General features: G+C 32.5%; 1 protein-coding gene across 3 annotated transcripts; it reads left to right on the top strand.

The window, feature by feature from the left end:
• LOC127845534 (uncharacterized) lies at nt 1-22,859 on the top strand. 3 transcript variants are annotated; one of them, XM_052376543.1, is made up of 7 exons: nt 1-149; nt 11,208-11,340; nt 15,080-15,238; nt 17,152-17,551; nt 19,453-20,001; nt 20,487-20,623; nt 21,206-22,859. In XM_052376543.1, the coding sequence occupies exons 2-7, from the start codon at nt 11,230-11,232 to the stop codon at nt 22,100-22,102; spliced, it is 2,253 nt and encodes a 750-aa protein (XP_052232503.1). In that variant the 5' UTR covers nt 1-149; nt 11,208-11,229; the 3' UTR covers nt 22,103-22,859. The 3 variants fall into 3 exon arrangements, with proteins under 3 accessions (XP_052232503.1, XP_052232504.1, XP_052232502.1); XM_052376544.1 differs by having other exon boundaries at nt 104-258; nt 20,493-20,623; XM_052376542.1 differs by having other exon boundaries at nt 104-258.
• Nucleotides 22,860-26,259: the final 3,400 nt, after the last annotated feature.

Genomic DNA, 26,259 nt, shown 5'->3' with positions numbered 1-26,259 from the left:
ATTATAATACCATATATGGTATATGGACTTCGGGACTTTCACGTGAGTCGCTGAATATAGATAATAGAGGTTATCTTCGAGGTACGTCTACGTGTTACTCCCGAACAATCAATTCTGACTATAACTGGGAGGCGCTGTCAAGAAAAGAGGTATAAATATGAATCAGCAAGGTATTTTATCACCAGACAACTTTCAGTCAAGCCATAGTGGCCGTATTGGCAGTTTCGTAACAAGTTGAATAACTTTAAACAAAATAATGTAAGTAGCTATTTTATTTTGTTACGTATGAGCAAGTGTCCATAAAAGATACGCTGTAAAGTATATGCAGTTTCGTTATTTAAATCAGTAATTAAAGGGGCCGTCAACAAGATTGACGAAAAAAAGAAAAGTTCTAAAATACCGTATTTTTAACAGTTATTTTTTTATATTAATTAAAATATAACGACTAGTATATTACATTATTTGAAACAATTTTAAAAAAATATTTTCAGTTTATTCGGTAATAACATTTCGAGTTGTGAAATCGAAAGTACATCGCAAAAAAGGTGACATAACGATATACACACTATTTATAACGCAAGTAGATTGATCATTTTATATATAAAATATATACAATTCACTAGCACGCACAATTTGCATTCCTGGGAGCCGTTTCATCAACGATTTACGACTAGTTGTAAATTACGATTTACATAAATTACAATGTTTCAATGAAATTGCGTTTCATTAAGCAAATCCTTAATTAAAATTACATAAATTTCATACATAAATATACGACTGGGTAAGGGCACCCGTAAATTAACGTAATGGCGGACATTTTTGTCATCGACGATGACAGGAGACGAAAAATTACCAATGCCAAGTCTTTTTAGGGAGAGAAATGTTTTTTCATGACAATGTATATATATACATGACAAGGATTGAGTTTGTATTGCTTTGTTTAATATCTACCGATTCCGAGTTGATGTACTACTGTGATTGTTATTATTTAAGTAGCTAGTGTGCACTGTGAATGTTATCTTCTCTCACTATTAGTTTTGTGGTTGATGGAATGATGGAAATAAAAATGAGCCATTCTCTGTGAAAATGGGGCTTAATGCATGTGCGTAAAGTGTCGTCCCAGATGAGCCTGTGCAATCCGCGTTTTCTGAGTAAAGGAAGTCCCTTGTTAGCGGATATCACGGTTCGGCGGAAAGCGGACTGCACAGGCTAATCTGGGACGACACCACTCGCATTAAACCCCCTTTTCGCAGAGCGGGGCGAACATAAAATCATAGAAAATGCATATGTTCGTGATTTGATTACATTTGTTTGTAGCTATTGTGTTAATTGATTTTTTATCTTGTTGTTTTATTATTTTAGATGTTTCTCATTGAATACTGTAAGTAAAGAGACAATCCATTGTTTATATTGTGATTATATTGGTGAGTTTTTTTTTGGTTTTACTATCATTTTTGTTGCTGTGCAGTCCGCACAGGCTAATTGGTGACGACACTTTCCGCTTGGATTGTATATTCTGTTTAAAGGAAGTCTCTTAGCGGAAATCCAGGTTGGGTGGAAAGTGTCGACCCTGATAAGCCTGTGAGGACTGCACAGTACAGAGAAAATGAATCGCTTATATTGTGATTACATTGGCTAGTGTTTTAGTGATTGCTTTCTGTTGTTTCACTATCACTTGTTGTTGCTGTTCTAGCACAGGCTAATTTTGGACGACACTTTCCGCTTGTATTGTATATTCTGTTTAAAATAAGTTTCTTCTTGCGGAAAACCAGTTTGAGTGTCTACTCTGATTGCCATGTGCGGACTGCACAGTACTAAGAAATTGCATTGTTTATATTGTGATTATATTGGCGAGTGTTTTTGTTGATTGCTATTTTGTTGTTTCACTATTATTGTTGTTGCTGTGCAGTCCGCACATGCTAATTTGGGACGACACTTTCCGCTTTTATTGTCAATTCTGTTTAAAGGAAGTCTCGTATTGTTCCAATAGTATTGTTGTTGCTGATAGAATTATGGAAAAGAAACTATTTTAAAGAAATGTGCATTGTTTATACGTTGATTATATTTGTCGAGTAACACAGACGTTTACAATACGTGCAAATGAATTAATAATTATTAAATTTGTGAGGCCGTCATGTTTATTACTACACGAACATATCTACGTACATAAGTTACATAAGCCTTCAGACAAGTTTAGTGAAGTTGAAACCCCGGTAACTGGCGTCCTTCGAACGTCTACAAATGACAAGTTAGTCAACAGGTGTCACATTAATTACATTTGTATATTACGTTGACAGATTTCGCACCTTTTTTGAACGCGCTTTCCCAAAATAAAGGATAATCGGACAGACACTGTTACAGAACCCTGGTTTAACATGTTTAACACTGCTTTCAAACGGCCTTTTGTTTTTTCTTAAGTTTCTCAAATCGTTTTTCAATTCTAACAATTAAATATGGCAAAATAAAACATAGTTACGTGTCAAAATTATGATGGCTTAATTTTTTCTAGGATGAGGATTAATTTATGGATGCTAACACACAACAAGGTACAATCCAATTCTTTAATGAGCTCGACAAGTATAATGCTTTTATATTTCATCATATAATATAAATAATGACCACCCTCGCGAAACCTTGGGTATCCGGACAATCGCTCCTACAGACAATCGCTCCTACGTTAAATTTGACCTAATCTGTTTTCCTTCTAATCTGTATTGGCTGCGCTTAAAGCTGCGTTTCCCTATGTCAGGTGCCTTCCTACTTACGCATTTAATTTAAAGTATAATTTAAATTATTTAAATATTTTGAAAGCAATAAAACGTGTTTTTTATTCATAAAATATATTTAAATACAACTTTATATTCTTTAATTAGAGATCGTGTACGTTAATTTGTGTGCAATAAACCTTTCGGTATCAAGATTAAATTCATATTGTTTAATATTCCGTTTTAAAATATATAAGTTTCAAGGTTTTAAAATTGTATGGTCCTTAAACACTTCCATACGTGTACTGTTAATTAAAACCTTCGAATTATTGATACAGTCATTCTCGAATTTCACACGTTTTTGCCTTCTATTTCTATATTGGCTGCGTTTTCCTTCTATTTCTTTATTGGCTGCGTTTTCCTTCTATTTCTATATTGGCTGCGTTTTCCAACGATATCTATATTGACTGCAACGATGTCTATATTGGCTGCGTTTTATGCCCGTTAAGGCAGCCTGCAATTTGACGCGATGTCTTTATTGCCTGCGTTGAAAACAACAATACGTTTAATCTTTTATATATACATTAAAAATACATACCTTTTATAAAATTATTTTAATACAATTTTAATTACTCATGTGTGCTCATGAAAAAATTAGCATGTCTTCATCTTGATACAGAACATCTAGGTTTCTACATTTATATAAATAAATTCAGCATACAATTTCAAAAGTTCAACACCTAAAATGCTTTATATTTCATTATTTAAAATAAATAATGCCCATCAGCGCTAAACGTTGACCTAATTTATTTTTCTTCTTAATATATATTGGCAGCGCTAAAAGCTGCGTATTCTTTAATGAGTTTAACACGTATAATACTTTTATATTTCATTATTTAAAACAAATATGAATAACCATCGCATATAATTTAAAGTAGAATTTCATATTATTTGAAAAAGTTTCAAACAATAAATGTGTATATACATTAATTAAATATTTTTAATTACAACTTTATATACTTTTTTTATTTATAAATCGTATACATTTTTGTGCAATAAACCTCCCGGTATCAAGAATCAATTTCAAAATGCGTTTTATGGCCCGATAACGCAGCCTGCAATTTGCAGTCTGCGCTAAAATCCGCGTTTTATACACACCCGTACGTATATTTATGTAGTCGCATTTTATGTATGGTGATTTTACGATTTCGTTGATGAAACGGAGTTTATGTAAAATCGTAAACGACTACATCAATCTTGATACATATTTTACGATTGAATACAAATCCTAAATATTGATGAAACGGACCCCAGGGTTTACCACGTTACGACGATGATCAATCTACTTGCGTAATTAATAGTTAACTGGTAGTTACCTGGTACACAAACCCAGTAAAATTGTATTAGCGACTGTATTGAAAATATGAAACCTTTTACAAGTAATGTAATATACCAGTCGTGATATTTTAATCAATATAAACTAATAATTTCAAACAAATACGGTATTTTAGAACTTAAGTTTTTTTTTGTCAATCTGGTTGACGGTCCCTTTAATAGGGACTTGTTTTCAAAGTTTGCTTAATGGACAACTTTCAAAATAATTGTCGTAGAATAAAAAAAAAATAATATATATATATATATATATATATATATATATATATATATATATATATATATATATATATATATATATATATTATGTTTAAATAAGCGACGCAACACAACTGACGACCAAAATGTGTGAGATGCGCAATGGTAGCACGTTAGCTTTTGCTAAAACAGGTCCCGGGTTCGAATTCCGGGTAAGGCGAGCATTGGTATCATTTTTTTTCTTTTTTGCATAATAAGTAAAGTATCGATGAATAGTTGCACGTCAATCGTAAACTGTATGTCTTTATCTTTTATATCAGCCACGTTATCAAAATTGTAAACGAGGACCATATATTGTCGCTTTATTTCGATATTGATTTATTTACAGTGTTTATGTAGTCAATTTCACTTAAGAGACTATTATTAGGCTTCCATAGACCTTTGCCATGGTTAAAGTTAGTAAATGTTAAAGACATTATCATAATTGAGTGATCAGCGGGAAGCTTGGTTAAATATGTACATCGAGCAATGCTGGTGATAAAGGCGGTGATATTAGGATAAAACGAGCATAGCTTGTTGTATAGGGCTAGTTCGCCTCCATTTGTATCGTTTTAAAAAAGGATAAGGGTATAACAGCTAACGGTCTTCGATATGCTTTGAAAACAACTGTCTTGCATTTTTATTATTCAAAGTTTTATAGATTTCGTAATCCAGTATCGGATCAAGTACTAAATTAAAGCCACCTAAAAAAGGATAATTACCAATCGAATCAATTTTCGTAAAACAATTGTCAACACAAAATCATTTTTATCAGAGTTCGGCCCATAGATAGTAACATTGGTTAACCTAGTTTCCCCGAGAGTTAAATCAAGCAGAATAAAATGTCCTTGGTCATCATGATACACGTTATGCACCTTGTGCTCAAGTTTCTTTGTAAGGAAAATTGCCACACCGCGGGAATTTGAAGAGCCATAACACATTAAACATTCCGCACCCTATTTTGAGTAAATAGTCCTATATTGATCGCAAACAAAATGTGTATCTTAAATATTGAAAATTTCACAATTTTTTATATTTAACATATTGAAATACTTGTAATGGTTTCTTTTTGCCCTGGATGCCTCTGCAGTTGAAAGATAATATTTTACTGGAAAACATTTACAAGAATTATGTAAAAGTCGAGTATATCGATATGTACAAGCAAATACTCCCATTCTAACGAATACGCAAAAAGTCATGTTTACACAATACATATATTGGTGAAAGTTTTCAATGCAGATATATGATAGTATAACGCTATAAAGAATTAATTAAAGTTTTTTTTTAACTAAAAGTGTATCACTTAGAGTTCATACCGGATATTATGTCGATATTATGTGATCAAAACGCAAACATAGAAATAGCGTCAATTATTTAACATATTTAACATTATTCCATGTTACAGAATTTTTGGAAAAAAAGATACCACTTGTATTGCAACTGCAACAACGGTGGGTTTTTTAAGAAGACAATATAAAATACAACTTCTATTTAAGATTTGAATATGTATTAGAAGTATTCTTACAGGTGGTTACTTAAACAGTTTTGGGTATATTGCATAAACTTTTATATATTTAAACCACATATATATATGTTGGATAATATAGTCATAAAAACAATTATGGTTATATTAAATAAATAGATTAATACAGCACAGATATTTTAGTTGCATAAGTCGGTCATGAAAATATCAGATAACCAGAGCTTATATATAGTCTAACTAGTCAGACATTGCGAGAAACAGTATTACACATAATTTGTATAAGATCATTAACTCTTTCGCAGAAATAACAGCTTATATTTTAATTTAATTCTTGTAAAACAATTTTATTCCATTTACTTGTTGAAGTGATAAAATGCATGTACGTTTAAGATTTGTACAGAAAGAGTTCATCAAGGAACATGACATGGACTTAATATTTTCTGTTGCTTAAATTCGATCATAAGAGCATATGTGTTTGCCTTAATTTGGAGAATAAATGTTATACTTTAAAAATACATGAGAAAAATAATAAAGTAACAAGCATGTACAATTTGTAGCAATACTTAAATTATGTAAACACTTTTATTAGGTTGATTTTGTAGTATCAATATACTAGTTTATACTGACAAACATGTTTTTGTAGCAAAAATACAATTATATAAACACTTTTATTTGGTTTTGTTGTGTAGTATCAATATGATTATATACACATGCAGCCGAAGTAGTTAATTTGACAAGCATGCTATTTTTTCATAACAAAGGTGTAAGTAATATACCTAGGAAAAGAAAGACTATTGTAAACACAATTAAATATATTGAATCAAACAGTATAATTATATGTTACATCTTAATTTCACTAACACTTAAAACAGCTTCATATGAAAGCGAAAAATAATTCAGGTCGATGTATCTCTAACTTTAAAAAAAACTCACCGTATGCACTCTCTATTTTTTGTTTATTTTTTTATTAATTCTATTTCTATCTCAATGTATAAAATGTGTGTGTGTGTGTATACACTTTAAAGCACTAAAAATAGTTTTTTACACTGTATCAATTACATGTTTTGTATATGCTTCTTTGATAATAACAATGGAATTCCAATGAACATTCACAAAATACTATAATTGCATGCCCATATTGTATCATTTGTGTATATGTCTTTTCCTTAATATGTCATACTGCATTGCAGTGTCCATGATTTTGTGATTGACATATTGAAATAAAAATTGAATACATTGAACACAAATTAAGCTCTTATTTAATTGCATACGTACAGTACAGGCAAACACATAGAACATTTGAACATTAGTAACATAAATTAATAAGTCATGTGCATATTCATGAACAACAGCATACACAAGTATGTTAAAAAACAGAAGGTTATCAGATAGATAATATTTATTATTATTGTATGGTAAAAGAGTTGTTACACTAACGCTTTAATACATGCTTTGAAGAAAATACAAACTTGCGCATACGGACATAACCATCTGATCATAAGACTTATGTGCATATTCATATTCAAACAACACACAAAAGCACATGCATACAAAGTATAAATAAAAAGTTAGAAGGCAAAATGCCATTATTACCTCTGCATTAAGTTTAGTAAGGTCCTCATTCGCAAAGATGCCAGACCCTTTAAATAATTTAGCTTAACGCATAATGTCTATTATGGTTTGCCGACTGACAAATCTAACAATAACTGGTCGATTTGTATTTGGTTTAATCTTTCCAAGCCTAAGGGCTATTTCTACATCAGCGGGTTGGATGGAAATGCCCTGATGAGTATTCACAAGTGCAACGACTTTATCTGTGACCCAAACCGAGGATTGACGGTCCAAGTCCTCCGGAAGACCGGATATTCTTAGGTTGTTTCGTCGACTATATTGCTCGGTGTTATTCGCAAATTCGTCGTAGTTTACTGAATTACTGGTCTTCGTGTGTTCTAATTGTGCAATTTGCTGTTTGAGCTCCTCTATTAACTTTGTTTTTGTTGCGTTTTCATTTTTTGAGCGATTCAATTTCGCGTTTCTGTTCAAACACGTCGCTTTCAATAATTTATATTTGACGAAGGACATTACCCAATAAATTTTCTTTCAAATGTTCGACAGTTTTCTTTGTCATATCTTTAATAAAGGTTGTGTTGTCCTTTGTAAGGACGCGGGAAAGTTTGTAACTGATTTTGTCAGTTTTTTTTTATTGTTATTTAACCTGTATCACAGGTTTCTTGTTGCTTATTGGTGACAAATGTAGTCATTTTGTTTTCTTTGGATTCAGGTTTTGAATTTTTCTTTGTGATTTTGACCGCTACCTTTAGTGTTTGTTTCACTTTTTTCGAAAACAAATGTTTCCAGTAAGCTTGTATTAGGGGAAGTTTTGCTTGCCGTAGCGAAAGTGTCCGCTTACCGGCATTAACTGTAATGACTTAAGCGTCCCTTTAGGCCTAAATTGAGGCTTATAATTATAAATAACGGCTAATGCTCATACAAATTTAATTGCATTGTTTAGTTCGCAGTAACAATTTCTTAATTCAAGCGTGACGATTTTCTGTCACGTAGAGCATGACGGATAAGCGGTACTTTCTTTCCCACTCAAACCTGCACTAGCAGACTCAAAATAGTTTTCGTTGCAATCAAAACAACCCAGCGTATTAAGCTTTAAAAAAAACAGTCATTCAAATTACTTATTTTGTTTCATATAATTTAATAGGTATATTTTTATAGAGTTTTGAGTCCTTTATATTGACACAAATTTGACACTTTTCACACTTCAAATCACACTAATTGCACACGTTAGTTTAAAACTATGTTCTACATATTGTTTGTACTGAATACACCGCAACCGAAACCAGGCCAGTCTTCAGTCTGGTTAACAATCTTGCTTATAAGCTTTCTTCTAATGACATATAAGCTCAGTTTTAAAATGGTTCCGCTGAGTATGGCGACGACGAAGACGATGTCGATGGCGATGACGATTATGATGACGACGATAATAATGATTGATGCTACGTGTGATTGATTAGAACATGAACAACAACTAACATTTCTAATAATTGCGAATACCTCAGATAAAATAGTCCCTTTATTTTTCAAAAAAAATCACACAGAAAAGGCAATTAAAAAAAACACACAAACTATTTTATTTTAATCTTATTTTATCTTTAAGCTATTGAATATATTATGTAGGTGCTGAATTTAATCGTGCCATGGGATCTATAAATATTCACATGTGACCTTATGCTTTTGGAGCCTCTTAGGGCAGCTATAACCAAAGTTGATTACCTGTAGGTAAGTAGGCTGTTAGGGTAATGTTTTCACATTGCGCAAAATTAATCCAAGGTTTAAAGTGTGTTTTATGTTGGAAATATTTTATTAATCAAAAGTTTGTGTAATTATGTGTATATAAATTAATATGAACGTTTCATAAAGTTCTTTCACCCAACGTGTTATTCTCAGAACAGGTTTCACTATATTGCAATAAAATATATTTCTGCATGTCTGACTTTTTTATATATTTAAGGCCAGTTATAACTCGATTATCTTTTTGTATATCGTGACATGTCTATATTAAGCATCTTAGATTGTAAACTATTTATTGACCAATCTTGCAAATCGTTCTAAACAATTTGCATGAGATTTTGTCTACAGGGTATTTCAGCTAAGTTATATACTTGGTCGAGTGGGGTCAAACACTTGAACAGTATGACAACTACTCACACCTTTATAACACTTGTGGAGTCGCATACATTTTTCAAAAAAGATTACTGTGTGATGTTGATATCCATGTCGAGTTTGAACATGAGTCCAGTTTGTTTAAAACAAACATGGCAAAAGAGTTGGGCAGTTTTAATTTGTGACTTTACTAAAACATTGTGCAAACAAAAATAATTACCGTTTTACGTTCAGAAGACATATTTATTATAAATCAGTTCAATTTATTTTATTTGAGTAAGCGCTCAAACGCATTTGAAATCTAGTTTGCTAAACTTTGTAATAAATTTGCAAACAAGCTCTCGTTTGTCATTGAACAATCATTTCTGACACAAAGGCGCATATCTTTGAAGTAAATACATATACATTCTCTGACAACAACTACATCATAAGATTTCATTCATTGTCTTAATGCATTCATATGAATTAGAATTCGGTAAAACAATCTATTAATTTTGTTAATTTCTGATGACGATGATGATGATGATGATGATGATTATGATGATGATGATGATGAAGATGACGATTACAATGACGCTGACGATGAAGATGATGACGATGATGATGATGATAATGATGATGATGATGATTATGATGATGATGATGATGATGGCGATGATGATGATGATGGTGCCTTTTGGAAAAGGCAGTGTTTGCATGCAAGATGCGTGTTATTTGTTTGTAAGGTTTTTGAGAGTTAGTTATTAAAAAATGAAGTGTATATAATAATAAACAAGAAGAATTCAATTGTGGCAATTGAATGAAATAATTTATATGTATGTATGCAGTTTTTTTACAGTTAAACATGATCGCCATGGAGGCGGAAGGTACGGGTTCTGGTTTGTGTCCTTACGTGGTTTAATGTATGGTGCAACTGTGTAAACACGCTTGCAGTCACACTTTTGTTTGCCCATTCTAAATTAAAATTGGCAAGAACATTGTTTTATGATATCTTAGCTGAGTTCGAACATGGTTTGTGCAATTGAAACACATGTCCTCCATGATATGGGGCAATGTTCCTTGCTTGTTCTCAGTAAAAGTATTTAAACATATTAAAAGTAGCACATTTTGCTCGTTAATTATGACCAGAAAATAACTTTCTTAGCCTCGATTTAAAAACATTGAAAGAAGCAACATTTATTACACAAACTTCAAAAATGCTAGTTAAAACAAGTCATTTTATTAGGATCTATCGCACGTGAACGACCTCCTGTTTTTGTCCCACTTGTTTGTAAAATGATAACCTTACCGTTTTGATAAAAAATGCTACAAATGTACTATATTTAAAGTACACAGTGCGGTTTATGTACCTTAACAACAGCTACACTGACAAAATAACTCGATTGCAGGTTCAAATAAAAGCAGAGTTTTGCACAGGGAAACATGAGAAAAGATAACTTGTTTATACACACTTGCAAATACAATTGTACTTACGTTAAGATTATAACCATGAAAATAATGACCAAAAAATAATTCAAACAATTACAACAGCAGCAAAAAAAAACGTAGGCTTTCAAAGCATAGTTACAGAATTTCACATCAATATCTCACCTAACTCGATGCTTTTAAAGAAGGAAAATGTTACATAATTTAAATAAAAAGTCATCTATCTTTATACACAACTTTTGTCAGACATGGTAAAAATTAAACGTATATAACAGATATATGGTTTGCAGGGATGTAGCGGACTAAATCACAATGACGAGTCTATCCGATGTGTTCACTGAGAAGGAAAGGACGAACTGGCTGAAGGCGTTGCTGGCAATTGACATTGCAAAGACTGGTTTAGAACAGTTCGTGGACAATGAGGTTAAAACTTTACACTCCAATATATACCAAGCTGCCTGTCCGAACATTAATGCGCTAGTCTCATGTATAGGATGTCACACTGCAAACTTGTTGAAATGCCCAACACACGGCATATGCAATAAACGAGGAGAGCATGCCACATGCACATCTCTGCATAATAGCGCTTCAAAACAGCCACGACCATGTCCTGTTAATGTGTGCGATAAAGTCCGTGACGAAATCGTAAAGCAGCATCATTTTAACAAACCATCATGGAAAAATACAACGGCGGAACAATGGGCAACAAACCCAAGGCAAGTAGCCAAGGTTTACTTACCTCCAGACGGGTATGGTGGAAATACTTCGGTTCAAGAAATAGACTTCAGCGGAATCATTAGCTTTCTGATCAACTGCAAACACTTTCACAACAGATTTTCATTTCCTATTACTCCAAGAGAACCCCGTCCGCGATGTCTTTTGACAAAAGTAAGTGTATAAGTATGATATTAAATGTTTTACATTGCTTTTCCTCAGATAGAGAGAACATTTTAAATGAACCGATTGCAAGTATGTTTTGGTATAGATTATGGTGAATGCTATAAAATTGTTTGGACATTTAAATATTTAAGTATACAATTGCAATATCAATAAATTATTAGAGAAAAGCAATCAAGCTATAACGTTGTGCCTGGCAGTTGCATTTCTTATTTGGCCATTAACTGATTTCAATTAACACAAATGAACACCAAAACATATACTTGCTGATTTTGCGCATCTTAGTGCATAGAGCACGTGTGTTATATTCGTGATTGCCCTCTGTCCGTTATCCGACCTGCTGTCTTACTGTGTAGGCGTCTTCATATTTTCATACGGGAGGATGGCCGCAGTACAAAGTGTTAAATGCATGTATTCGTAGCGTAATCTTAAAGTCAATGAGCTAAATGTGCTTATAAAATATAAGTGCATATATCGCTTCAAACACCATTTATCGAACCCAATTAAACCGTATAATAGTTGTTATTTAATTATAACTTTGTAGTATTTCCCATGTAGAAAGTGGTTTAAATGATCAATCGAAGCGTCTATACATTTTTAATATTGCGTATTACTCTCGTGAATACTAAACATATATTGTTTATATTTTGTATATTTAAGTATTATTTATTTAGATCGCACAAGAACAACGGTAAATTCAGTTATGTGTTCCTGTGTTCAATAGCTTCAACACAGATTAAAAAACTGACTGCATTGTACATTAAATCAAAGTGAACATATTCGTCAAATGCATTATATCAAACATTCCTCTTTAGTATGGCTATAATCATCGCATGTTATTGGTTGGATAATTCTGGATTTACCATGAACGTCTGTCTGCTTGATTGCCGGCCTGAATGTTTGAGTCTGATTCAACTGGGACACATTTAAAAATAAGAAAACCGACCTTGTTCCGCCTGCATACGTCAAACTCGCCTGTATTGTTTAGAATGATGTTTTGATATGTAATACACTTTTCATATTGTTTTCATATTTTTATTAAATCATTCCACTAGAGTTAATCAATGCGTCCAAAAAAACACGGTTAATCTAATAACGACTTGACCAGCATAGAACAACGAATTAAACATTACAGGGCATTCACTAGAAGGCTGAACCGTTTCCAAATACATTGCACAATTAAAAACAAAAATGGATAAGTGAAATAGTTCAATTTAAGAGGGCATGAAAACAATGTATTCATATCATATGAATGTAATGTTATGTTTATTGATTGTTTAACTAATAGTTTATTGATTTTTTAACAAATAGTGTTATGTATCATTTACAAACGCGGTCGATATGCTAACTACTGAAAATTAGCTAAGGATCACTTTTTATAGTAGGTTTAATTTGAAGTAAACCTGTAGCTAGATTTGGCCAGAGTCAAGCATCAATTACAAATCAATACATAAAAATAAAATCAAAAACACACATTATAATATCAAAACCTGCAAAATAACAATTTAAATTAAATGCAATTAAATTGAAGATAATGTGAAAATAAAAAGAGATCCTTAGCAAATTTTGAGTAGTATAAATCTGGCCAATATGATAACCAGGTTTTGAATCGCAAACTAGGGGAGTCAACAACTAGATCATCATGTAATTACTTAAACAATTTAATAGTTAACTTGTGTGAGCGCTTAATGTCAATTATTGCCCTCTTATTTATTATAATGAACTATTTTAAAACTATTTGAAATCTAAATGTATTATTCACCAAGTTTTTTTCTTAAGTTAATGTTATACTAATTTTACAGACGGACCATTTTTTCTTTTAATACTAATAGCTTTTGAATCCCCCTCCCCTCACTAATCATTTAAATACATTTTTTCTACCAACGAAAATAGTCCATTTAAATTATGGATCACACGTGCTATTTTGGCATTTATGCTGTCATTTTCGATCGCTATAGGCACATACATGTATAACGGATATAGTTTTAGGCACGCTTACGGTAGAGCATTATCTACTGGAGTTTAGGATAGCCATGAAGCCGGTTTAAACTCCCAGAATGGATTGTATTGCTCGGTTATAATCGTTGATCAAAAGAACATATTTTAATCAATTTATCTTCATAGTCAGTGATTATTTTTTAAAGTAGTGGATAATACCAATAATTTATCTCCGGAAATAGGTAGTTATGAAGTTTCATTGTCTGCTACATTACTTTCAATAATACCAAATTACACAACATGGCCCTCGTATAGTATTTATCTTTTGTTAGATTGAGTTTGTATATCTTCTCTATGCTGTATGACGGAAATTTTTGGAAGCTGTTACTTGACAATAACATTCATACTATAATATTATTATACACATGGCATATAAGTTCCCTTTTAAACATCGAATTGTTCATACATGTTGTAGACAGAACAACCACCTCTTCTGTCAGTGATTTTAAGTTTTAAAATACCCCTTACTGTTCTGGAGAAAACCGGCCAGTTCATTCGAAAATGGTGCATCGTATATTTTGTTTTCTTTCTTTTTCTTGTTACTGGTCCATGTGGATATAAAATTTCATCCCATGTTAAATCGGATTGATTTTGTTGCGAATGTATTGTATTGATGCGTGACTTATCATGCAATTAATTTCGCTGTTTGATAAATGAATTTCACTAGAATTGGCATAGTACCAAAACTTTTAGTTTCATGGACAAATATATTTTGAAATTATTTAATCAAAGCAATACACCCGCCATTAACATTTTACTGTATGCGAGAACATTAGGATAATTCATGTCCATACAAATATTATGTCCCCTAATTTTATAATTAGTCATAAACACTAATACAAACTTCCCACAATTTACATTACACGCACCTTCTATTATACACATATTCCGCAACTATATAATTTGTTTTCCAAAATAAAATTACCAAAAAATGGACACGTATATTCAAACATATGCTATATGAATAATGTGTTGGCGCGAGGATGCAAAATTGTGCAAATATTGGTATAGTTGCTAGTAATATCGTACACACAATTTGAAAGACTATTCGTCAAAATTGCTACAATATATCGGAAACTAATTTCAATTTTTTGCAGCGTGCGATTCGAATTTTCGAACTTGATAAGTTTGTAGTATAGTTATGAAGATGTTTCAGATTCGTTCACATATCATGCATACAGCATTTAATGCATCCACTATCTCAACCATTTCAGAAAATAATACTTAATATTAGTATCGGATACAAATACGTTTAATGTTTTTATAGGCGCGAGCCATTGGCAGAACTGTCCGTCATTCGCTTAAGTGTAAAGTCACAGATCAAGGTCTCCAGGACATCTTCACAACACTCACTAGTCTGCTGAATGACCAAATTTGTCTCGCAAATGACGTCGCTGCACAGGAAGCTGTGAGGAAATTAACAGAGGTATTAATTTGTATTTCGAGACAAATCGTATAGGTATGCTCGTTCTCGTTTGGCACATAACAACTATAAGAGTGGTATAACATGTTTTACGAAAACATATAGTATCGTAAAGGTCTACTGTACCTTATTGATATTTTATGATTAGCTAGATTTCATTAACCTAACATGAAGTGCATATACATAGATAACTTCATGAGACATTGAGTGTGTACTTTTAGATTTCAAAACAAATGGCATATATTTCCTAACTATAAAGAAAAAATGCCTACTTCTACATAATTGTTTGGTTGCATTCAAAACAATAAAATATTTTTAATGTATCAGTTTCCATCTTGTTTATTACTGAGGTTATGTATTATTTGTAATATGAAGTGCCGGGTGCGTATGTCAATATATTTCATCAAACACATATTACAATTGAATGCACCCATACAATCGTGGAATCGCCACAGAACGTTGCCAAAACTTGGTCCGCGAGTATTTTATGTGATATTCTGCGGTGATTAAAATGTAAACGTCGATTTAAGACTACAGGTGTGGTTTTCACTGCAGATCGCTTTGATTAATGCCTTGTTACAAATAAAACAGCCTACACTGTATTGTGGAGTTTATTTGTATGTGTTTGATACTAATATCAAATATACACATATATAATATAAATATCTCAAACGTCTCGACAAGCAATTTGTGCTGAAATATTTGGTTAAATACAACAATTTAATATTATAAATTAGAAATGTGACTAACATTCATCAAGAATTCAAAACAATACGACATGGAAGTAACGGTATTTTACGATATAAAATGCACCATAGTTGCCGTATATACACTAGACATATTCCCAGATTTTCCAATAGTTGCGTACAGACCGTAAACAATTTTTTTTTCATGTTTCAACAAATACTAGATCATGCAATAAACATTGTTTGTGGAATGTTAAAAAAGTTTCCATATCAACCCCAAAAACGAAATGCCAAATGACGTAACGAAACACAACTTAAACATTCACTATATAGTGCATATAATAGTTTTCAACGACTGCAATACTATTGTACAGGTATCGTGGTCCAGCACAAAATTGAAAAGAACGGGCAAAGGAACATGCAAATGACGTGCGACGTGCGACTATGGAGAGATAAACTTATTTACGAACATTTCAATATGCGAGACCACAGAACGCATCGGTGTTAGCGTAAATGTGTGACAGTTCCCACTAGTATAGACTAATGAAGGAGTCATATTGAATTAAACAGTTTTAAACAATTAAAACATTTAAATCAATTAAAACATGCGTTTATTATTTTCTAGTAGGGGGGTGGGGGTTAAAACATGTAAACAGGTAGTCCAAGGATTGGTTTCGTAATTTTGCTAAAGGCGCATTGCCGAAACGTTTTCAAAGCACATGAGGGAATATATATATATATATATATATATATATATATATATATATATATATATATATATATATATATATATATATATATATATAATACTATGGGCTTCCCTCCTGTGTTTCAAAGCAGTGTTTCCGTAATTTTGATACACGTTTCGATGCTTAAACGTTAATAAAAGGAGTATTATAAAATGATTCACTATTTTAAACTTTATTCACTGAGGGTCCATTTTATAAATTCAACGTTCATGAGCAAGGCATTAAAAATTTATTTAAAAAATGTGTTTTATTTCATTGTAAGATCGTACTTTCTGTTTACTTAAAGTCATCTGAAAGATTCAATTATTTATTCTCGTGGCTCCGAAACTCGTGAAAAAATATATGACCACTCATGAAATGCTAAAACGACTTCGCACGGAAGCAGTTATTAATTTAGCAGTATTCTCTACAATATGATTGGGCAAATTAACATATTTGGTTTGGTCTAAACAACTCAATACTCTTTCGGATTTGGATTCAGTTGCAGAATGATCGCATTTCCATCGAAGAATTGGGAGAGTTGTTAAATGAGGCCTATCGAACGCTAAAACATGCGACAGAGGCAGGTGAATGTATTTTATCCGCAGAGGCAGAAAGGACCTTTGCACAGGTTATTTTTAAGCATTGCCTGAAAGAGAAGACTCGGGATGGAGAACAACCTCTTACAAGCCAGAAACATAATGGGCAACGACGCTTTAAACGCAAGACAAAAGCTGGACTAGAACTCATACAACGCAAGAGTTACGATGCGGAAGAATGCCTTGAAAGCAAGATTAAGGATGGTACACAACAAATTGAATACACCATGCAGGATCGCATTACAAGCATGCAACAGGCAGCGAACACAACTTCACAAATAGAATACGAACGAGAAAAAGCAGGTAATTTAAACAGGTTTGTTCCCTATGTTAATGTACTCGGTATCATCGCAAAAAGAATCCGAACCCAATTTGGACCAAAATATGGACAACTGATCAATATATTTCATATAGTGTCTAGTTACAATTAATTCCAAATGTGTTGTTTTAGCTATACTTCTCACCTGCTCATCAATCTTATGTTCGGGTTAAGGCTTTTTTGTAAAAAAAATCAATATATATGTAAATAAATGTTTTAACTTGGAATTGCACATACGTTTTATGTTAGGTCACTTAAAAGGCTCATTATTCTGACCTGCAATTAAACATAACTTAAACGATTTTCAGTTTAAATGGTACTTGCAATGTAATTATAATAATAATTTATATTAGTTATGCAATCCCTTTAAAAAACAAAACACTGACTACATGGATTAATATATTTACATTAATTGCTAATTTTATTTTTACATTTAATATAATTATAATTTTATTTTATATGAGATATAATTATCATATAACATAATCATATTAGAATAGCAAATGGTTACCAAGAAAACAAAACAATTACGCGCATATTGTTACACCTGTCTTTACCTATAGCAAGAAAATACTTCGCAAGCAAATTTTTATTAACAAAAAAAGAAACAAAACTTATATTTCGGTTGAGGTAAAAGATCTATAAATATAAGAGTATTCGAGTCAACAAAACACATAACCCCAATTCCAAGAATATCAATCCGGTTGAAAGACCAGTGCTGAAAACTGATCGCAGTTCACTGATTCAGCACCTAGGAATTATAAAAATCTATTAATACCAGTTAATTTATCACTGATTCAGCTGAAAAATATACCTAGAAAAATCGATTAATACCATTTAGCACTTTTGTGGAAAACTATCTTACGGAAATTCCGGAGATAGCCGTTATATCACGATCGAAGTCACACCCAGTCTTTATTATCAGTATTTAAGCTGCACGCTAGCCGTATTTTCTTGTCTTACTTACAGATATGATTCTTGTAATTATTTACATTTTTGGATATTCATTTGTTGTTTCTATTATATTACTAAGTGCGGTAATTTATAGATAATAACTGATGTTAGCTGACTTTGAACTTTATAATCAATAACATTATATTGTTAACTCTACAGGATTATAAGGTATGTAAAGAATTATGAAGAATTTATAATAACTGGACCGCAAAATGATAAAATATACATCTATAAAAATATATGCCTATTATTGTTATTTACTGAACTAAAATGTTTCTGAAAATTACATTAGAAGTATTTTATTCCAAATGCTATATAACATGCTATTATAAACAGTACGATTCACATGTACATTATTTTAATAAAGTATAATATTATTTCTGTCTTGCTTACAGAAATAAAATTGAACTGGCTTGGCAAGATTATTGGTTTTGAATTAATATCATCAAACCACCAGGACCGGAATATATAATATGTATATATATTATAAAAAGTGTTAAACGCGGAAATAGAGATTACATTTCGTGAATAAAATTTAAGACACGCAATAAACATCAAGATAAACATCAAGATAATAAATATCCAAAACATCCCGAGTAAAACAATAAATATAATCGGTTGTAAATAAACTAGATATATTCATTGCCTGTTGCTTGATGATATACATGTGAATCTAGTTTTCGAATAAGATGTGCAAATGATTTTAACGTTTAAAAATCTCTTATCAGATATCTTTATTCCAGGTCGATATTCATAAACTTATTATCGGTTTCTTCTTTTTACAGAGTTATATATTGTAATATTGTGGCATCGTTAAAGCCTCTTTGAATTCTTGTGCTAATAAATCTCGCACAGCTTATGAACAAAAAAACAAGTACATTACCAGTTTTTTATTTTATTAGTCGTCTAAGATACATATTTATACTTTCAGAGATACCACGTGCACACGCAACAGAATATGAACCTGTGTTTATCGGTATGGAATACAAACTAGAGACCTTTCTAATATTCCAATACAGCTTGGAGACAATAAAAGGAATATGTACGATATGTAAACAGGACCTGCCAAACGCTTCACGGTGGCTTGATGACAGAGTAGTTTCAGCCAATAGTGTCCTGGTTTGCACAACAGAGGAGATCAGTCAGAATTTTCCAATTGCTTCAAAGAAGCAAAAGATTTCAACTGTTAATTTAGCTGAAAATATAAACAAGGCTAAAGGATTCGCCTTAGTTGTAATTGATACATCACTACAAGAAACCGTGGTTGAAGCTTTGGAAACATCAGACATCCGCAATACGGGACTTTTAATTGTCGGTGATGTTGACGAATTACCAGCTCTCCCAAACGTTCATTTAAGTCACACTCAGTCCAGTACGATCTTAACAGATGCCGACTGCTTGCTGGAACGTTGTGCCTTTGCTGTTCTGTCTAAAGTGTATATGGATATGAAGTTGCACTTTTCCAATACAAGCCGATCAGGTAAGAATTCCGTACGGTCTGTATCAATGAAACATAATTATATTCCAAACACATTGATTGTGGGATCTTTTTTTTTCTCCCAAAATTTAGAGTGTGACATACAAATTTGACTTTGTGCCTGGATTGTTCGTTTGTGCTTTGGAACGGTTGGACTTATTTGTAGCGTGTAATTCACAACATATAAAAACTACTGGCATTTTAATGTACAAACATGCACGAGTGTGCAGAGTGACAAATTGCTTCCATTGTCAAACACATTGTTTTGCACACGTCAAGCGTACATTAAAATGCATGAATGCTAGAGCGGACAAAATTACATACATCACAAATAATCATGTGTGCACTAAATTTAATGAATTGCACATAATTGATAACATCAAAGGCTTTGTGTGTTTTAAGTATTTTAAGTTCAATTTCAAATAATAATTGTTATATATTGTTATTTTTATTTAATAACCATAGCATGATAAATGCAAACATACTAGTTGCAGAACAAGAGAAACGAAGTCTGCGAGATATTTATGATATGATCAGCGCATCTTTTAAGAGAAGCGGAGTTCCGAAAGATGAATGGCAAAACATTGCAACAGAAAAATTTGAAGATCCTACAGATATCGACATGGTATGTTCCAGTTTTGATGATAATAATTACTGCATTTATCCTACTACATTTATACTTAGTCGTTTTTTGTCATCTTTCTAGCATCTTGCTGCCTCGTCGTATGCATTGCACAAATCAAAGACAGGTTTAATTTACAGCAAATATGTGTGTCATGTGTAAAAATGTATAATTTACCGTTATTCCATAATATCCGTCAATATATCGAGAGTAACAGATACCATACGGACGAAGTCGAAATTAACCGATATTAACAAAATCGAATAGTCTGCGGCTACCTTAAACAAGTGTGAAACTTTTGATGCAATAACAGTGTGCACAAGCTATCGTTACCAGTTTACATTCCGTAAATAAATATGGTAAACTCTTTCCATTTGCATTTCGTAATTACGTTTGCTGCTATTAACACAACAAATCTAGGTCTAAAGTGAGCTCAGACAGATCGCCGAATTATTATTAACGCTTACGCCATATGTTCATGATTGTCGAATAATTGTATACATTAAACGTTTTGAATCGCGATAACCAACAAGTAATAGCGTTACTTTAAAATAAACAATTTTACTTGGTTAACATTCTTTATAGGCAGTAGACAATATACTTGAGATACCTGATGTAATTGGATGCGAAAAAGCTTGCGGGGAACTTCTGATATACATTCAATCATCTGCGGATTATTTTACGGAACAAAACATCCGAAGCAAGCTTGAGAATAATAGTGTCAGCAAATTTCATATCCTGCGTCGAATAACGCAAAAATTGTGCTGCACTGGCGATTCAGTATTCGGTGGCCGCGGTACTCTTGGAGGTTTTGTAAGGAAGAAGATTTTACCAACTGTATCAGTTAAAGACTCCGCACTTGTTCCAATCGCTGATGCTGCGTCTGGAACTTCAAGAGATGACGACACGTTAGTAGCTCTTGTTTCACGCCATTTGACTCAAGAGCTACGGTTACTTACTTGTGGCAATATCCAGGAACACATTGGTTATATAGCTCCAATAAGGTCTGATGGAGAAATAGACATATTACCAGTCGATGTATTCGAAACGGTCAGACGTAACTGTGATATAAGATTTGCTACAGAACATAATGTTATGATGACGGTTACTCATTTACGAAAGAAAAATGAAATACATTCACTACGGGGCGCAAATGTACACATTTTGGGTGGAAGATCCCGGCCTGGTCTAGGTATTCTCGTTGGTCCTGAATTGAGAAGTCGTAACAGCCTGAGGATCATTGTTCGAGATCGCACGTGCACAGCACCTTTCGCGCAAGAAGGAGACAGCGGGGCCATGGTGTGCTACTTTGATCCACGCAACGGCGGAATGCTCTACGCTGTAGCAATGGTTGTTGAAATTATGCGTGCAGACGACGGTTCCAATCGAGTGTACAGTGCTCAGGTAGTGGATGATGCTCTTCAAAAACTTTCAATGTGGAATGAATGCGAGTACAAGTTCATTGAAGACGATGCAGAGTAACGATACAACCACTGCCGTAATGTTAAAATTGTAAATATTGCACGACTGAAAACAACCTTATAGAGGATGCAATGCGCTATGTTTAAGCATTACATGTTCGACTATTCTAAAGCAATGTTTGCCAATTGATATAGAAAACGGTTTGTATAATTTTTAATAAGAATATGTTTTGTTCTTTCGTTCAGTAACCTGTTAAAATCCGAAAGCATGATTTTAATACTTAAAATTCATCATTTGTAAAGTGTTTTTCTATAAATTAATAATGCTCATATTTGCAGCATCTTGTAGCCAATTACCAGTAGTATGTGATTGTATTTTGTACTTGTGTTTGTTCTGTAACTGGTATGTATAACTTGACAGAATGAACGCGTGTGTTAATATCGTGTTTGTTGTGCTTAATTGCATTTAAACAATTTAATATAAGAGTGTGCTGATAGACATGCTATTTCAATTAGTAACAATGTGTTTATTTAAACGATTTGATGTAACCGTTTAGCAATTTCTTTTTTTATAGATTTTCAACATACATCTCAATTACAACATGATTGTACATATGGATAAAAATAACGATTTTCGTCAGTTATATATATTCGGTTGCACAGTTATTAAAATTGTAATAATTGTATTTATATGTTATTGTATGTATGACATTATATCAATGCAAATAAGTGAGTTATTCATAGTTCTATCAGATCTTAAGTGTGAAGGTCAAGGTCACACACTTAGGTCAAATGTATGAAATTATGGGAAATTTAAATGTGTTTGTTTATATGCGTTATGTACTTTAAATTTGCAGTATCACAGTTCTTACTGGCATTTGAAAAATATTTGAACAAAACAATTAAACTACAATTTATGAAAATATGGAACTCACTGTGGGAACATAGCATCAGCAAAGTGAACAATTAAACATGTTTCTTAATTGACACGCTCTGACCTGTGTAATCGTAAACGGGTGAAACGTGAACTTTTGTTTCGTGAATTCGTAAGGGAACGCAGAGCAATTTATCTCACGTATGGACCTGACTCAAATCATACCATAGTCATTTGGAAAATCGTTCATCCATGGTCGACCAAATATTAGCGGAACAAAACAAGCATAAAAAGAAAACACCCAATTCTGTGAAGTCGTGTTGCGATCTCAAAAACACATTATTTACAGCCATTCAAGTCAAAGATAACACTTCATTTAGCACACTAAAGATCACGATTGCGGAATGTTATTTCAGACAATACTATGTTGTTTTTCTTGCTTTTATTATAAAGAGTATATGAATTTAACATATACAATATCATAGGTTTAACATTGGTATACTTAGCCAGATACATATGTTACATAGCATTTAATTTTGAATAAATTGTGTATCCGTTGAAGGTGTGTGGGTTACAACTGTTCTAAAAATTGGTGCAATTGGCGCCATCCGAAAACACTATACTTTATTTCATTGAACATCGAATTATTTCCAAATAGCCTCACTTTAACAATTTAAATCTTCTTCAATGTATTTTACATTCATTATCTGACGTCGTCTGCAAAACTGACGTCATTCGGATGTTCAAACATGACGTAAAAACAATTAGTCATGCGTGTGAAACTTAAAAGAACGTAAGAAATACCGTCGTCGCAATAGCTTTAAGTCTGATCAAGTTTGGTAAAGAGCCCTGCAAAACTCACACGCAAACATTAAACCTTTTACAATATACATCCCATGAGTAAAACATCCGGTCGAGCAGTAGTTTTTTAATGGCAAAGACGATGTAAAACACATATTTCATTGCGGAGACGAAGGCTGACCATGTGTACAACCCTAAAAATGTCAACTGATGTGAGCGTTGAATAAGATTGCAGATTGCCAGTGAGGCATCTTGACGAATGATTTGCACGGGATATTGAACCGCCTATCGAATACTTGCAGATGATCAGAAATGACTAATATTTATAAATAGTTTCACTTTAATAGTTGTTATACTTCCTTACCTCATGGAAAATAATATTTAACGATTGGTTAACAATTTTATTCAAACTTGATAGTACACGTTTTTTATGTCGGATAAAAAAGAGCAATCACAAACAATCTATGATTATGATTATAAAATAAACTGTTTGTTAAGTAACACAGGGTATTTTTCGTGATTATCTTTATTTGCTATCCAAATAGCGAGTTTCAAAGGATGAACTCATTCTTAACATGTACAACGCTACACCCCAAACCGCCAGTCCAACAACATTGGGGATGGCTTTGCTGAGGATTAGAACCATAACCTTTCTTTAATCTTGGTCTTTTAATCTACAAATGCATTCTATTTTCCAAGAAGATTCATCTTTTTTAACTGTTACATTGCGCCATAGAACAAATCGTCGCGTAAGCATCCTACCTATGAATCAATACTGAAAGATAGAATGGACAAGAAAACAATGTTTCTCAGGTATATTAGGACGTGTCTGATCGTTTAATGTCACATAACGATATGCTGACTTTCCATGTAGAATCACTAATGGTCAACAGGTGTGTGTAAAGTATCAATTGCGTGTATAAATTCTAAACATTTTATTAATGTAGTAGCGTGTAGAAGACCAATAAAACCCTAACAAGTAACGTCTGTGTGGTTTAAAACACTATTTGCACGATGAAAATGTTAACCGAAAAATTGCATATTAATTGTTCTAATTGAATCTCAGGTTAGCGCGTTTAGGCCCATCGTCCTCGTGTTTTATTGTCTAGTTATGATTTTATAAATCAATATACAGTATTATGGTCTAAATAAACGCTTGAAAATAAGGTATTACGTAGAAAATTTTGTCAGTTAAATGTGCAACGTTCACTCATTTTTTTAAGAATACCTACTTACTTGGACATTGAATGGTGTTTCAATGGTATCCCAGGGTTAACTAAATTGAAAGTAGGACAATATAGGGCCTATTTTTTTGAAAAAAAAATCTAGTCCATAAACTAAAGCTACCAAATTTGAAATGTAGTGACATCTTATAGTCTTCTACAAAGTTTGTTCAAATAATGCAACTGAGTTCTATTTATAAAATATAAATGCAGGGAATGGTAAATTATTAGTACATTGTATCTGCAATGTTGATACTTTTATTCCTTCTGATCGGTATAAATAGAGAATCAGTCTGGACACAAGCTATTAGAGAACCAGTCTTAAGTGAAAATCTCAGCAGGAAGAATGTCTCATAATACAAGGTGATCTAAATATAAACTTGTACAGAAATGAAGATATGTCAAACTTATGCTAAACACATTTGCAAGCAAACAGCTTGTGCAAAATCCTACACATTCATCTGGATCATTGATAGATCACGTTTATACAAACATGAAACTTGGTTGTTCTGATGTGGGCAGAATTTTTTGCTTTAAATGGGATAACCAGTAATCTGATTTTTTTTTATCTGAAGGGGGGTTCTTAAGATTCAAAAAGATAAAACGGTTAAAATTCAAACAACATGTTTTTTTTTAATGACATCATTTTATGATGTATAAACAGATTGCAAACAATATTTGTTCAAGATAAACTTAACAACATTGAAATAAGGGATTTTAATATTCAGTAGCAAAGAAGTAAGGAGAATCCAACTTAAAAAAGATGTATCTATAAAAAGTATATTTTACCGATGCCGTGAACAATCCCCTTGTTTATAACATGACTGCCGCTAAGTCTATTACTAGCAACCTATCAGAGAATAGGTCAGATACCTTATTTCAATATATGGCAATCCTAAGATTTTTCAAAAACATGACAGGTAACCAAAGTCAGATGGAAAAAATAAAGGCAAGTTATGTCAAGCTAATTGTTTTTCATGATATCTCTTTAAACCTCATGCCATATGCAAGTAGTGTTGCCATGATCGCAACATCTTGATGAATTATAATTCATTTTTTGTCTCATAAACATTTACTTTGTTTAACAAACAACCTCTACAAACTTATCATTCCTACTGCCTTTCGGCACCGCATGAACCTAAAAACTCGTAACTTAATGTTTCCTCAGGCTAATATCTTCTTTTTACAATAAACAATTTCTTCACCACGTTAACAATCCTGCTACACTCACTTATGCCTCAAGAATGAAGTAAAGTTCAGGTGATCTACGTCATTAGGTATTTTGCATATGTCATGAGATATATATAAGTAACAGAAACC

This window comes from Dreissena polymorpha, chromosome 9, assembly GCF_020536995.1.
Source record: "Dreissena polymorpha isolate Duluth1 chromosome 9, UMN_Dpol_1.0, whole genome shotgun sequence".
Taxonomy (NCBI): domain Eukaryota; kingdom Metazoa; phylum Mollusca; class Bivalvia; order Myida; family Dreissenidae; genus Dreissena; species Dreissena polymorpha.
This window is presented reverse-complemented; position numbering and strand designations above follow the sequence as displayed.